The 15464-nt window shown below is 40.9% G+C and overlaps 1 protein-coding gene across 3 annotated transcripts in view; it reads right to left on the bottom strand.

Moving 5' to 3' along the window:
* LOC131452205 (rho GTPase-activating protein 6-like) overlaps positions 1-15464 on the bottom strand; it is a 65471-nt gene that overhangs the window by 12689 nt on the left and 37318 nt on the right. For all 3 annotated transcript variants that reach the window (XM_058622362.1, XM_058622364.1, XM_058622365.1), the window contains exons 2-3: positions 4309-4468; positions 750-821 (exon numbers count right to left, since the gene is read on the bottom strand). In XM_058622362.1, the coding sequence (XP_058478345.1) occupies positions 750-821; positions 4309-4468 (232 nt within the window). The remainder of the gene's footprint in view (positions 1-749; positions 822-4308; positions 4469-15464) is intronic.

The raw sequence follows: 15464 nt of genomic DNA, 5'->3' as shown, positions 1-15464 counted from the left end.
TCAGAAACCCCAGGAGGAAATTTAACTTCAAATCTATTTTGGCAAGTTAGACCAGACATACATGCAACCCATCCGGGCTCTGGAGGGGCAGAGCCTGGTATGTCGTGAAAAGTCGCCTGCAATCCAATGCTACATGTGAAAAGATTTCTTCCCAGCTGTCGCCAACAATGCTTGTCACGATTGGCCAAAGCGTGCACATTATTTTAGACGACTCAGCTGTGATGCCGGGCTGATATTTAACTCAGAGCCTGACAGCTGTTTCTTCCACTTGTTGGAGCGGAAAAAATTAAAGGCTGGCATAGCAGCTATGGGGAAAAAAACAATACACAGGCCTACAGCAAAGTGCGTGTCTTATAAAATCTCAGGATGCTTTGGTTACTTAATATGCAGACATGAATTTTTGTAAACAGATAATAAATAAATGACACGTGGGATCTTCACCCACACTTTTCTTTGATCTCATTTGCCTCTTTTCATCAGGACTCCTGCGACTAAGATCATTTTCCCTTTCTGCTAAATATGCTTGCCTTAGTGCAGCAGAGCGGCTGCTTCTTGGAGGCCAGTCCGCTTACAAGGCGTCAGTCCACTTAGGCTAAATTAACAGTTAAATCCCAGTACACCAAAACTGCTTTTATAACCTCGCTGTTCACCTGTCTGTGGGGCAGAGCCCTCAGACTGGCCCAGAGTTAAACATAGACCAAAAGAGGAGAAATGGCGACAGCATGCGTGCTCAGAGAAACTCGGCATACCTTTGTCTTTACTCTTCTCCTTTGCGAGAGAGTCCAACTTCCTCCTCAGTGACTTTTTCCTCTTCTGTCCATCTGTGCCGGAAAAAAACAAGAAAGTAAATCATGTGAATACAAATGGTCACCATGATTACTGTATGTTATCTTGCTTATATCACTCACTTCTAATATGTTTATATCAGGAATGCAGACATAAATTAACCACGGCGCAAAGTTGCTCTGACAGGGTCGCAAATCAAAATGTTGATTAAAACATTTAATAACAAAACAAATAACATTGCTTACATACTGTGTTTTTTATATTGTCTTTTGCACATATACGAGTACATATATCCATCGACATTATTAGACTTGACAAATGCATAATTATTTATAAAAAGAGACTGATCTTTTTATAAATTATATATATATATATATATACGTATATATATATATACGTATATATATATACGTATATATATACGTATATGTATATAAATTGCACCAATTGCCTCCCCCATTCCAAACCATCATGGGATTTGATCTGTGGTTTTTTTCACATAAGAGAGTGCTTTACGTCCAGGTTTTTATCTATGGGGTGGAAAGCCACTTTGACAGTTGTCAACATGATGAATGAGTCGTGAATTTTCTGATTAATGATCAGGAAACTGTGGAAACTGTGGCACATGCAACTTTAAAGCCTCGGACTCCTCGGCTCCCGCCAGGATGTCAGTTCACGAAGACCTCAGCAACTTTTACTGCCATAGTTCAGCGACACTTCTGTTTGCTTTTTGGTCTCCAAGACCAATTGTTTTTACACATCAGATCGTTTCAGAGTCTTTGACTTGACCTGCTGCTTAAACAACCTCTCTCTGAGCCCCAGATGTTCCCTCCTGCTGGATCAAATGACTTGTGGGGCTCAGGAAGTGTTATGCAGCTCCCACAATGCGCTCAATGGTCACGTTGGCCTCTGACGTGCTGGAGAAGGTTCAGTTTCCCCATGTGTTCATTTCTGACAAATCTGAACTAGTTGTTCTTGGACAAATTAAATAAATTCCAATGTGGTTTTATATTATGCAAGAAATGTGCGTGTGCTCCTCTTCAGCCTCTGAGGTGAGAGAGTGCTGCAGCTTGAAGTGAAGTCTTAGGGTGCATGAGAGAAATCTAGGTGGGAATCCGTAAAGAAGGGACGTGTGGGGATAGAAGGAGAAAGAAAGCAGATGTTGTGATGGAGAGTGAGTGAAGCAGAGATAGGAAATGGTCTGGATTTTTGACAGATGGCTCATGAAGCTGTATGGAAATCCCCCGAACCTCCAAAAACCTCCTAGTTCCCCTTACAAATAGTTGTGACTCGCTTTCCTCTCATCATCTCGTCTCTCTTATTCTCGCCTTGATTTTAAGTCCTGACGAAACACCAGGAACATGATTGATGGCGTTTCTGCAAAGCCCACATTAGCGGTGCTGAAATACACACATACACATTCACACTCTTCCACACAAGTTGAAATATATCCCTCGTTAGCACACGGCCGCTGTTCGGGGCTCTGGAATTCATAAGCAGCACAGACAAGTACGTATTAAATCATGGTCGGGAGAGGTTTAACCTTCAGCTGGAATGCAAGGCCCCGGATAAAACACCTTCTGCACTATACTGCTGCTATGGCAGCCGCTTCACTCTCATGCAGTGCAGGGAAAGTCCAGGTGTAGTGACCAGTCTGATCCCAAGACTGGTCAGTCTTCATTTCTAAATACTTCTACAGACTGTGAGAGTTCAGCAGTCGTGGAACATGGATTTAATAAACTTGACTACGGTATGATGCACGCAGACTGCACAATGCTGACCCCTACTAAATTGTAGGCTACTATGATGCAAGTCATCAGCTTGATGGAAAAGCCATTAGCATGCACCGTAGTGGTAAAAGGCTGAAGATCAATTGTGCCAATCGTTCTGCTCATGTGTGCGGAGAAAAAAACAAGTGTGTTCATGTTTGGTCTCCATCATGTTTGACTGCGCTGTGCTGCTTAATACGTCATTTCATATTCAAATTCAATCGGCTAGTCGGTAGACATAAATCATATACATCACCCACAAAATGTCTGAGTTTTGCAAGCTGTCTTTGGTCGAAAGATAGTAACAACGGCAATCTTTCAAACTCTCTTAAAATATATTGCAGTTTTCTTCTGTGGGTCATAATGGCCCAAAATTGTGTAATGAATAACAGGCTTAAGATCTGGATATGCTACTTTATAACAATAAAGGCAATTAACTGAATGACAGCGAGATAAGTAAGTCACAACATCTGAAAACAGGGAGTCTGTGTAGATTATGTGCAAAAGAATCCACATTCATCCAGCACATAGTTACCTTAAAGTCATTGAATTTCACTGCCTGAGTATACATGAATAGGTCCAATAAAAACATTTCTTGTTGATATATCATAAAAAAACAAACACAAATCCACATGGTTGGTTTAATATACTGTATAGTGTGTGAGTGCTGTGCTTTGTTATTAATAACTAGCGTGCACTGGGACCAGTTGTTCCACTGCTGGTTGGGAAACATGTCTCTGTTCGACATTTTATCTCCTTTTATGTAGGCATTGCAATGAAAACGGCATTATTGACTATATTTGACTTTATCGCAAGCTTGGGGCTATTGTCTTCTATTGCTGTGTAAAGTCGGTCATCTCTGCATATGATGCCACATTAGTTGCCCTGTGTAATGTCGGCAGGCAGCCAAACAGTAAAAAAGATAAAAATTCAAACACATCTTCAACTATTTTCTTTTTTATCTCAGGGTGCCAGGGTAAATTTGACTTTTTCTGGCCTCAAATTGTCAAATCCCACGTGACAAGAACCCAGAAATAGACATAATAAACACAAATAATAAACCCAGTGTATTCAGCCCACTTCTGCTACATCCGGCTTGATTTATCTTGTTTTTGTCACTTTCCAAACTATTTTCCACTTTACGGTTCAGTTTGTGGGACCAAAACACACTTGTTAAACATTAAGTTTAGACCACAACGACAAATACAGCCTGCTTATGCAACGGCACGTAAAAAGTGCGACATCACATGCTGATTAGTGGGGTGACTGCACTCAGCCTCAGCTGCAACAGAAAGGGAGTTTCATGTCATAATGACAAGTGGGGGGGGGGGGGGGGAAACAGGAAGCAGCTGATCCTGATGTGAAGTGTAGTTTACATATCAATCCATGTGGTGTTGTCACAACTTCCCCAAACATAAACCATGCATGACTTCAGGGATGGAGTCAGATGTGAGGATGGAGTCTTGGTTTTATTTTATGGGACACTTGAAGTATCCGTGCAAGCCTCCACAGTAAAACCTGGATTAAGTGGGAGTGGTGTTTGCAACATAAAGCAGTTCCGGAGTCAGTAACACATGCATTTTGCCTTAAGAGTCACATAAATGTCACCACTTTAACAACCTGATGCTATCTGAAGTATGCCAAAGCAGTAAATTCCACCCATCCGGTGCTTACAACCAACAATTATGCAACGCCGTTTAACTCAAGTCTACCACGTGCATGAACACACACACACACACAAACTGATGCGCACCTTTTGGAATGGTGATCTGACATCCCAGGTCGTAGTCCTGATGTAAACGTGTGTACGCCACCTCCTGCAGCCTGGCCCTCTCTAGCTCCGACAGGCTCTGGATGGCAACTGGCGTCAGACGCACGCTCCGCCCCGACAGGCTGCTCCAGGTGAAATCACCCTGTCGTTAACACAAAGAGTAGGTTCAGACTATCAGAGTCATATAGGATAATACAGCACAGCATAGTAAAATGGGATTGCATGTCGTACACTGAGCCTTCGACCCTTTATTTCCCATATACTTTTTCATACAGCGCACTGAAGAAAAACACAACTTTTTCAACCGTATAAATGAAGTTTGCATAGTTACACAAACATTAATTACAGATCAACATTAACGACCATAAGATTGATTCTCATTTTGGTCTAGTCATGGAAACATTTTTAATCTTTGTCGCATTTACCTGGCCAAAAAAAACAATAATAAAAATGTGGTTTTTTTTTAATCTAGTGTCTAGATATTAATAGTTGATGTATCTTTTGTCATTGATAGAGCAGGTCAATTGGTTTTAGTTGATATACAGTACTGTGCAAAAGTCTTAGGCCACCATGAGCAATGCTATAATAACGACAATAGAGGATAATTATTTCTATTTCACTTTACTGGAACACATCCAGAAAATATGTATGCAGTTTTTTATTGTTTTTTTTTAAAAACAACAAACAAACATTAAAAAAAAAACATCCTCTACAGGTGTCAAGTATTTAGCGTGATCTACCCTTACACTTGAACAATAACACAGCTCTGTTAATACTGGAGTGGAACCTTAATTAATGTTACTGGTAAATCCTGTGTTTGTCCTACTATTTCATTTAAAGAAAAATCTGCTGGTAAAAACGTCTATTACGGCAGGTTTATTAAAGACATGCTTGAGCATTACATGCACATGTTGCATGAGTTAATGAGCCAATGATCACAGAATTTGACGGACAGAAAAAAACAACAGAGCTGGTGGTGCCTGAAACTTTTGCACAGTACTATAGTTATGAAGTTGAATTTCTCAAATATAATTTTTTTTTTTTGTTTTCAGTTGTTTTTCATGTCTGCAGCTGGTCAGGTTTGGCTCAACGGGATCCTCACAGGACAGGAAATAATGTAAGCACTGATATAATGTTACTTTTAGCCATGAGTGAATGTATCAGCTCTGAAAAGGGCGTAATTCCTGTCTTTGACCTACTGATCTGCAACATGAGCTCCACTCACATCACCTGGCATTCAGAACTGTAGAGGAGGAGGAGATGTGATTGTTCCAGAGCCAGAGTATATAGAAAATAGACTGCATCACTGATGCCATTTTTCTGCAGCAGACAGGTTTATGCCACAGCTTTTGACTCTGGTCTTTGATTGAGCCGAGGTGAACGCTAACAGTCAGGAATTGCTGGAAACTCGGGAAGCGGGGCTTTGGCTTTGATGAACACTTTAGTCATCTGAATCTCTGGTCATGCATTCCTGTGTGTCTGCTGGGAGAAGAGGTCAGGAGGAGGTAGAGGTTAAGAAAGAACTGGAGATGAGACATAGCTGCAATTTATCTAATGCTTTATCCAGACAGTGGGCTTACAAGTGGACTCTGAAGTGTCTGCGTTTACATGCTCTCATTTTGAGCTTCTGTAGTGGGAGAGGCACCATTTACTCTGTCATTTATAACATTAAAAACATGCCATTTCATCGCGTTTGCCCTCGAATGACGTTGACTCTTCAACTCGTGGTTTGTCTCAAGACTTGAAGTCCAGAGCTCCACGTTTTCGTTTTTGTAATAAGACCTCTATTAACAATATTTTGAGGTCTCCACTCCCGCTGTTGACTCTCTTGTTATTTGGCCCCTCACTCAGTGCAGTGAAGCAACAGAGCCATCATTCAACCGTGGAAGTAAAACAAGGTGGACACTGGCAGCCTGGAGGGCCACCTGAGTGTGTGTGTGTGTGTGTGTGTGTTTGAATGAGTCTCCAGTGAAAAACAAATTGCATGCTGCCTCCGTTAATAGAGCGTTTTATTCAGCACAGCTGAGTGTGTGTTTCTGTGTGTGCACGTCCATGTGTGTGCCATTCCTTATCGCTGGTGGAGGAAACCCGTTTCCCCCCCCCCCGCTTGACCTCACACACGGCTTGAGGGATGCAAACACACACAGCAAAAGAAAAGACAAACAGTTGGAAAAGTAAAATAAGAGGCCTCTCCTTGGTCGAGCTGGTTCTGCCCAGCAGGATTTCTGGATGAGTGAGCTTTAGGTCTTGAGTCAACCTAAAGAACCTGTGGAATGCTAACAGAAGAGTGATGGGGCTCAGTTCCAGGAAGCAGTCTGCCCCCATCTAAAATGCATGTGCTAAAAAGTTCTTTTTTTATATATTCAAAGATCCAGTGTGTAACATTTAGGAGGGTTTATTGGTTGAAATTGAACATACTAATAAAGCCATGTGTGTGTTATGAAGCAGAAGCTTACAACACATGCAGAAAAATGACATCCTTTGTGGTTTCTAGTTCCTTGACACACTTGATAAATTAAAAATAACATATTTTTGATTAAAATGTATCTGGATTTTATGCAGTGAGATAAGATATTTGAACTTGTCAATTCTTTTGTTCAAGAGCCACATTCAGTCACATTGCTAGTCTGGACGTTGGCTTCAGGCACACGGGTTAAATGGGAGTTTAAGGCAACGTGCGAAACGTGTGGAAAGTCGCAGAGTTTTCCACATTTGAGCTCAATGGAGTAAAACACTGCTTTATGATCCATTCAGGCCTTTAGAGTCAAGTTTAACTCATCACAAATCCAACCGTGAAGTGACAACTCGTGCCCCGTTAGCTCTAAATGGTGAACGCGATGCTCAAAACCCCTGGGGTTAATTGGTTCACGTGTTGCAGTATGGAGACAAATCTGTAACTACTGTAACCATCCTTTCGCTGCCATTGTCTGTCTCCAAAATATGGCCAGTTGCTAAGTCGCTACACAACTGCCATCACCTGTTGCTGCACAGATTTGATCACAAATGTAACTATTTTTTCTGCCTAATCAAATAATATAAATCATGTGTGTGTGTGTGTGTGTCAAACAGCAGCTCACTGAGACATGTATGGTTTGGAGAGTGTACTGTATGTAAATCTTCAGAGTCAGTGCTTGTTGTTGTCTTTGTTCTTGTTCTGTGTTGCCGGCACACAGATGTTGCCCTGAAAGAATAACGACTCTGCTGGCTGGACTGGAGCCATGAAGTTAGGATGACTAATGCACTGCAGCACAACCTTTCTGCTGTAATTCAGAAAAACAGGGACAAATGGCATAAAAGCTAAGTGCAACAGAGGAAAAAAAAATGAAAAAGAACACGTCAATTGCGGGGGCAGTGCATACAGAGAAGACTGCAAGGGCCAAGAAGTGAGAGAAATATTACTATGGCAACACACACACACACAGAGAGACACTTGTTGCTGTGATGCACTGCATAAATGAGGACCAATTCTCAGTGAACAACATCGACGAAATACCTTGTGTGTTTTACGTCAAACAGCACGTGTGCACTCATGAAACGGCATCTTCTAACAAGATGATGTGTATCCGTACATTTATATTCATATATGGTATATTCATACATGTCGTCGCAATAATCACAGCACACTATTGATGTAAGCAATAACAATCAGCAACAACAGCCACCACTCAATATTCCATATAAGATACATTAGTGTGGCTATATTTGGCCTGGGGCGTCATGGCAACGGGCCCTGACAAAAACCTATTGGTTCCCATCTGGTCATACAAGAGAAAACAATCCCAGCTCCTCCAGGAAATATATGCATACACATGCTGCCTTCGAGTGTTGCTAGGGAAGAAAAAAAAAGAATCCTAAGTACAACCATATATGGAGACAATGAACCAAATCCTCTTTTCAGGAAGGTAAAAAAAATATGTTGGAGAGCCTTTAATCCACTGGGTGAAAATCTTGCAAGACTCAAATGACCCAAACTCGTTTGAGCCATATGACAGGAGCCAAAGCTAAAGACAGTGAAATATGTGTTTTTTGTTATGTAAACCTTAAACGCCACAATAGTCTTGCTTTATGACCTCATTTATTTTCCCTTTAATAACATGTGGTTCCCTTCAGTCATTGTAAAACATGTATCTAATACGTTTAATAAATGCTTTTCTTTCTCACAACAAGACAATGTCATGTGCTAATGGCATAAACATTCTGCCTGGCAACAACAAACAAAAACGGCACACGAGTCACAATCCGAGAACAATGAATCAATTTCAAATTGCGATTTGAAACAACACATTTAGTGAATCAGAAAGGCTAGCGTTGAATTCTTCTATTTATAATTTCCTATATAAATGTGATTAATTAACGTTGGAAACAATATCTTTTTTTCATCCGTAGTGTAATTGTCTTGATTGATTGCTTAAAATAATATGTAGAGAGTCAATCAAGGAAAATCACAATTCAACTTTCCTTTAAATATTTTGTCCATTCCTTTCAAACTATACAAGGATTACAAAAAAATGGACGATAAAGACACCAGTGTGCAAATCGCAATTCAATCAGAGTTAGTTCACTTTGCCCACTTTTTGCATATGGTTGCTAGGTGAGAGAGGTAAAAGAAGGACAAGCTCGAGACACAACTGGAGAATCCTCTGTTAAAAAACGCACGGTCTCCCTTCGCTCAGTCTTTTGTGTGGACTGTGACACAAGCCTTGGCGCATCCAGACACTTAAGGGCCATGAGCAAAGTTTCTGTGCCACGACGCTGAACCAGTGGAATGCACACACACCACTTCCTTGGCTTTTACAGGTCAGTGTCATGCATGCATGTAATGGATCACTCTACCTGACCTGGAACCTCCTCATGGTTCACTTCTGCTTGTAATTATGGGGAAGCCTCACTAGTTTGCAGCAGCGCAGGCCTGTGCACGTACACCTGTCACACTAATAACGTTTAATCGACTTCTCCGAAACCACTTCTGGTGTGACCCAGTGTGAAAGTAATGTAGTATTTGCAGGCTTATCTTTGGTTGTTGGCTATCAAGTTATGGAATGGCAGGTCATGTCGTGCACACGAGGAAAATAAACTTGTTATGGCTGTAAATGGGATTGCCGTGAAATCAATGAATCCGTGAATAGAAATACACATATTGGAACAAAAGGTCACTTAGGAAGTGAAAATGTCAAATATTTATTGCTTTCAGCTTTTTAAATGTGAACGTTTGCTACAAATGACCATTTACAGATATCAGAAGCCAAAGAAAGGGAGTGTTTTTTTTTCCACTATATTCTGATAAAAATCACATGCTGGAAAACGGTTCAAGCCTGATTTACAGCATGATAAAACAATCTACATAAATGTCATGTAGAGCATTGGAACATATAGTTTGTTTGTTTTTGGGAACATTGGGAATACATTATGCATAAGTTTGTTTGAGTATATAGAGCAAAATGCGCTCACTCACCAAACAAGAAGTAACACAGAAAAAGTATATTGTGATACAGAAACTAAGGTTTCAATTAGTTTTTGTTTTTTTTGTTGACATGCAGAGTAAAAATTAAAACTAAAAAAAAAAAAACCCTCCATTTTAATTGCATGCTTTGAAGATTCATCATGCTGCTTTCACTCTGCCTTTGCATTTAATGAGAACTCTCTGACTCAGTCGCAGGAATGAGCAACTCAGAGTCCGTGTGCTCCCCCAAAATCATTGGCAGGCACATCTAAAGAATCGGGTGAACTTGAAACATTTTAAAGACAGATTAATACAAAGCGGCCAGCAGCAATAACGAGGCCCGACCTTGAGGACTTGCATAATGGTTATGTAAGCAAAGAAAATTTTGGGTATTGTAGCAACATGGCAGTTGATATTAGAAGACGAAGTTGAGGTGAAATGTGTGTGTGTGTGTGTTGTGGCTCAGAGTGATTTATGGATGGAAGATTCCATCCAAAAACATCGACTGCGATTTCACTGGCAGACTGGATTTATGTCGGAGTCATTCCACTTTTCTTTGCACCGTTGACTGACTTCTGTGTTGTGAAGCTAATACCTCTTGTGTTTTCTGAGTGGTAGCAACACTACTGTGGGTCATAAGACATGGAAAAAGACGTTAAAATCAGGGTTTGGACTCGCGTCACTGCTCCAGTATGAGACGACGCTCCACCTCGCGGCAAAGATTCGTCCCTTGCATCCTCAATTTTCTACTTTAATGCACAGGGGAACAAATGAGATAGACCTTAACTAAAATAAGGATTTTAACATTTATTTGCAAATAAATTTGAAGGGTTTCATCTGCAGAATCCACAAGCTTAAGTTATGGGGCTGTAATCGATGATGTGCCATAACTGAGGGCAACAGAGACTGTTTATTGATATATATAATTTAGCTTTCTTTTTAATATAACCTTTATTTAACCAGCCCCAAAAGTCCCAGATAAGATTCAGGACCTTGTTTTCAAAGGAGACCAGGCCAAGAGAAACCACCAGGTTAGCAGACCAAAAATTCTATTGATTATTTGAGGAATTAAGTTTCATGACAAGCTCATCTAAAAGCGGTAACATTTTTTGTGAATTCGCCTCCATTTCTCTCATCCGAAGTTTAAAAGCCTTTAGTGAGATTTACCCACTAAGCTTCGGGTTTTTCCTGTAGCTCATTCTGTGACGCAGGTGCTGAATTATACGAAAGCCATCTTTCCAGGTAGTGTGCAGACATTTCCGTCAGAAGGCAAACCTTTGTCCGACACAAGTTACAGACATGAGCTTTGCATTTTGGCGCGGGTCATTGTAATCAAACAAATGGGTGGATCCAGGAGTGTATTCATTCGTAATGTGAGGTTAAGCGTTTGTGATTGGAATGAAACGTCACCGCTGAAGTATAAAGATCCACATTTAAGTTTTTACAGAATACTCCTGCTTCGGCTCACACAGCTATAGCTTTAACGATGCTTTACATTTGCGGGCATATGGTAAAACCTTCTCCTGACCACAGTGATGTAGACATCCTGGAAAATCCAGACGAGGGAGAGAACAGCTGTGTTGGAACACGTGTCGTGGATTTGGTCCTCACCCCTAATTTGCCATGCAAATTTACTCACAAGGCATGATGGGAAACAAAGAGCTTGAGTGGGACAATAGATATACAGTACCTTACATGTGTCCTTAAAGCATTTTGTACTCCATAAAAATGAAAATAAAATTCTTATTGTATGTCACATGGAGCTCGTTATTTTGGAAGCTTCTTAACACATTTTTTATTTCTCTGTTGACTAAAATGTATTTATTAATGGACTTTTTTTTAATAATCATTTTTTGGGTAAACTATTACTGTGTGTCATGCAATACAACAACAACCTTGTGCCATTCTGAGAGGCAGCAGGTCCACGTAGCTCCGTCTGTTTATTCTTTAATTTCCCCAAAGGGATAAATAAAGTTGATCTAATCTAATTGTATCTAATTGAATCACTGTCACAAATTTGCACAAACAAGCACAGAATTAGAGTTTTCAGTGTGATGAAAGAGGCTCTGTTTTAACCCACATTACAATGGTAATGTAATTAGAGTTTGGGATTAAGATGCCCCAAAATAGCGCTGGCATTTTTAGATTGTGATTCTCAGATGAAGGAAAACATTCTGTATTACTGTATATAGTAAAAAAAGCTGTTTATTGAGCGCAAATGTAACCTTAACTGAATTCCCAAAGGTCTACCGATATGGGTTTTTATGACTTTGGTACATGATGGAATAATTGTAATAGTGTACATACAAGAACCAAAACCTTCTACTGACATGTCTTGCACTCTTTATCACGACATCTGACAAATTATTTGAATCCCCGTACTCAAATGCAAACACGTTGCGTAGAGGAACCATTGTTAGTATCAACTAAACCACGCTTATGAACAAACTTGTCATTAAAGTTTGGCAGCGATGATGTTGAAGGTGAGCAACACCACCTAAAACATTTTCTGTTTCATGGAACACAGTTTTAAAAACAAACCCGCAGACCATTTTACAATGAAATTGACCTGTACTTAATAATCAATAATACAGTTTTCATCAGCTCACAATGACTCAATAGTGGTACAAAATGGAACAGAATTGTTAAGAGCTAAGTTAACCCTCCATTTAACACAGATAGAAGTCCAATACGTACTGTATAATGTACTGTGGGTGTGTTTGTGTTTTCTTTATCTGTCAGTCAGTCCAAATGGTTGCGTAAGTGGCCCCATGAGCATTATGTTCCCATCGAACCCTTTGCAGTCAGAGCACTCCGCCATGTCAGCACTGTGAGAACGGGATAACACACACACACACACATCCTTCAACCACTCCCAGAGAAATAATGTGCCACTCCATCAATCCTGGAATGTTCTAAAAAATAGATTTACTGATTAGAGCTGGCATCTGTGCCAAAGAGCCGTGACGGGCCGGGCCTCACATGTAACGCTGGAATTTGGTCCCAGACTCACTTGTTCACCGCAACTTTTCTTTGGACTTCGGCAGAAGACAAAGTCACAGGAAAACGAAGGTCCACTGAACTGTCACATAACAACAATACAAGAGCCAGTTTTTTATTTAAACATGACATGTGCATCGTCATCACACACAGCTTAACAACCATTTCACATCATATAAAGACGCATTGTTAGATGCTACATGTTATTCTGAGCAACCTGTCTGTAATTTCTCTAACACCCACTTGCTTCTCAACACTTTCTTTCCCGCTGACGTTGATGTCAGCTTGTCAAATTTCGCGACAATCTCGATTTCACACAGACTGGCTGTAGAAGTTTCAGTGGAAGGCTGGTGTTTGAAACTCTGAGGCTGTCTGAGTGGATTTCCTCACTGAAAGTCCTCCCAATGCTAACAGACTTGACATGTAGGATGTTGTTGGTGTTTTGACAGGAAGTGGGGTCTGAGATAAGTTAGAAGCTTGCGTTTAATTTGCATCTGTGTACAGTAGAGTTCATATAACTTACTCAAGTGTGAGGGCTTTTACGCATTTACGCCAAGATTATATGTTGATCCTATTAGAGCATAGTTAGTTTATTTTTCACACCAGTGGCAGGAGCATGAGTGGAGCGCATTCCCTTGGTTTGCTTCTTCCACTGTATTCATTTAACACCGCAGGATCAGAGCAAAGTCTCCATAAGACTCTTTATTTTTCCACATGGGTGCCAAATCGGACCCCTCCCTCCCCTCCTGGATAATCCTGTGCAGTAGTTAAAGAGCAGGGATTATAACATGCTTCTCCGCTCCTCAGAATCTGACGACGAAGATGACAGAGCAAAGGGCAGAGAGCCGTGGTCACTTGATGAGACGCATGGCAGTGTTTATGCGCAGCTTAAGTGCAATGTTCACGCACATGACGCACATGTTGAGGAGACTGCATACAAACGTGTAAAAGTGAGCGTGTAAAAATGGTGCGGCACTTGAGGACACGAATGCCCGACCATGTCTGGCCAAAGCTGCCCATTAGCAACACAGTCACCTTGTTGTTTGTCAGCCCGCTTTTTTAAATACACGACATAGCCAATGCGTTCCGCTTTATTCCTGACACAACACTTTTATTTATACCTGCAGGCCAAGTATGTACAGACTCTGTGACTGCAGCTTCACTTCTGGAGGCAAATAATAATAATTACAACTGGAGAGCATTTTAAACATATACAGCCTAAAAGTGCATCAGACATTCCAAAAGTAATTACCAAAGGTCGTTATGACCTTGAACTTTGAATGCCCTTTGGTCCATCAGAAAAATAAGACAGCGATGTTAAGTTTTGTTGTGAAAATGGAGGACACAAACACGCTAACCTGTCCTTCTGAGTGGACAATCGTTCCATCCAAACAGCTGAAAAGCAGCGTGTGGAAGTAATGAGCAGCTCCACCCGAGAGCAATGCAACATGAGTTCAACCTTGCGTGACTAATAGAAAAAAAATGAATAATGATTAATGTTGCATGGGGAATATCTAGAAATCTTCAAAGGAGCAGTGTGTCACATGTGACTACCTTCGGTGAAATCTATGGTCAGTGTCTTTTCTCAACAGAAAACCACTTTCAGCCACACAGGGACGAAAACAATGGTTGTGGAAATAACTTTTTTCTATGAAAACAAAGATTGAATCATAACAATGAACCCCTGCATGTCAAAAAAGACACTTCAGAAGTAATCAACGTTTTAATTTCGGCCTCTTTTCAGTTCAGGAAGTTTTAGCCGAGTGTAACATCCTGGAGACCCACGCCACACCCGTCACTGCCCAGCGGTGCTTTGTTCTCTCCACACAGTGGATGTGACAGTGTGTGTGTGTGTGTGTGTGTATAAACTGTACTTGTGTATGTGCACATGGAGCACAGGTCATATCTGGGTCAGCTGGTCTATTATTGATTCCCCAGTGATGAAGGAAGGAACATAGTGCGCCAGTGACGCCGCCCACCACCAACACCCCAACTCACCTTCAAGTGACCGCAACATGAATATACACACTAATGACTAACGTGATAAAGTGTTAACAATAAGTACTAGGTGTAGAGCACTTTAAGCACATGCTGATAAGTGCTAATGGGGTGTTTAATGAACACGATAAACGACTTATCACCTCTCCACTGGTGCTGCTCTGTGAGAGCCATCAAAACTCAACTCAAAGTTTGTTTAGCGCAGCTGGGGTTGATGGTGGTGGTGGTGGTGGTGGTGGTGAGAGTTTGGAGATTAGATCAACAGAGCATGCAACCACAAGGTCTAAACAAGTCCCAGCACTGAAACTAGACTACAAAATCAAGTTTACTCTCCTGAGGGAGAGGTTAAATTTACTCGTTAGACAAAACCTTTTGTTGCTTTTATGACCCAAACAACTCTCTCCAGTAATATCTCTGCTTGTCTACAGAAATAATATTTGTTCAAAGGCTTAAACTGCTAGGGATAACAAACTTTTGACCAATATTTGCAGATATATCAGGGTTGCTGGGGCCGATAACTGATACCGATATATACGTTTTTCCCTGCGCCCAATTGCAGAGATAATTGATGGCATGTTTCCACCGGCTTGTCTCGACATGGCATGTTTAAGTTGCGTTTCCACTAGCATAGGTTCCACACAAGCTGAGTAGGTACTATGCGCAAGACTGCCGGCCACTGATTGGTCAGAGTGCCGTCACA

Source organism: Solea solea, chromosome 2 (genome assembly GCF_958295425.1).
Source record: "Solea solea chromosome 2, fSolSol10.1, whole genome shotgun sequence".
Classification (NCBI taxonomy): Eukaryota; Metazoa; Chordata; class Actinopteri; order Pleuronectiformes; family Soleidae; genus Solea; species Solea solea.
This window is presented reverse-complemented; position numbering and strand designations above follow the sequence as displayed.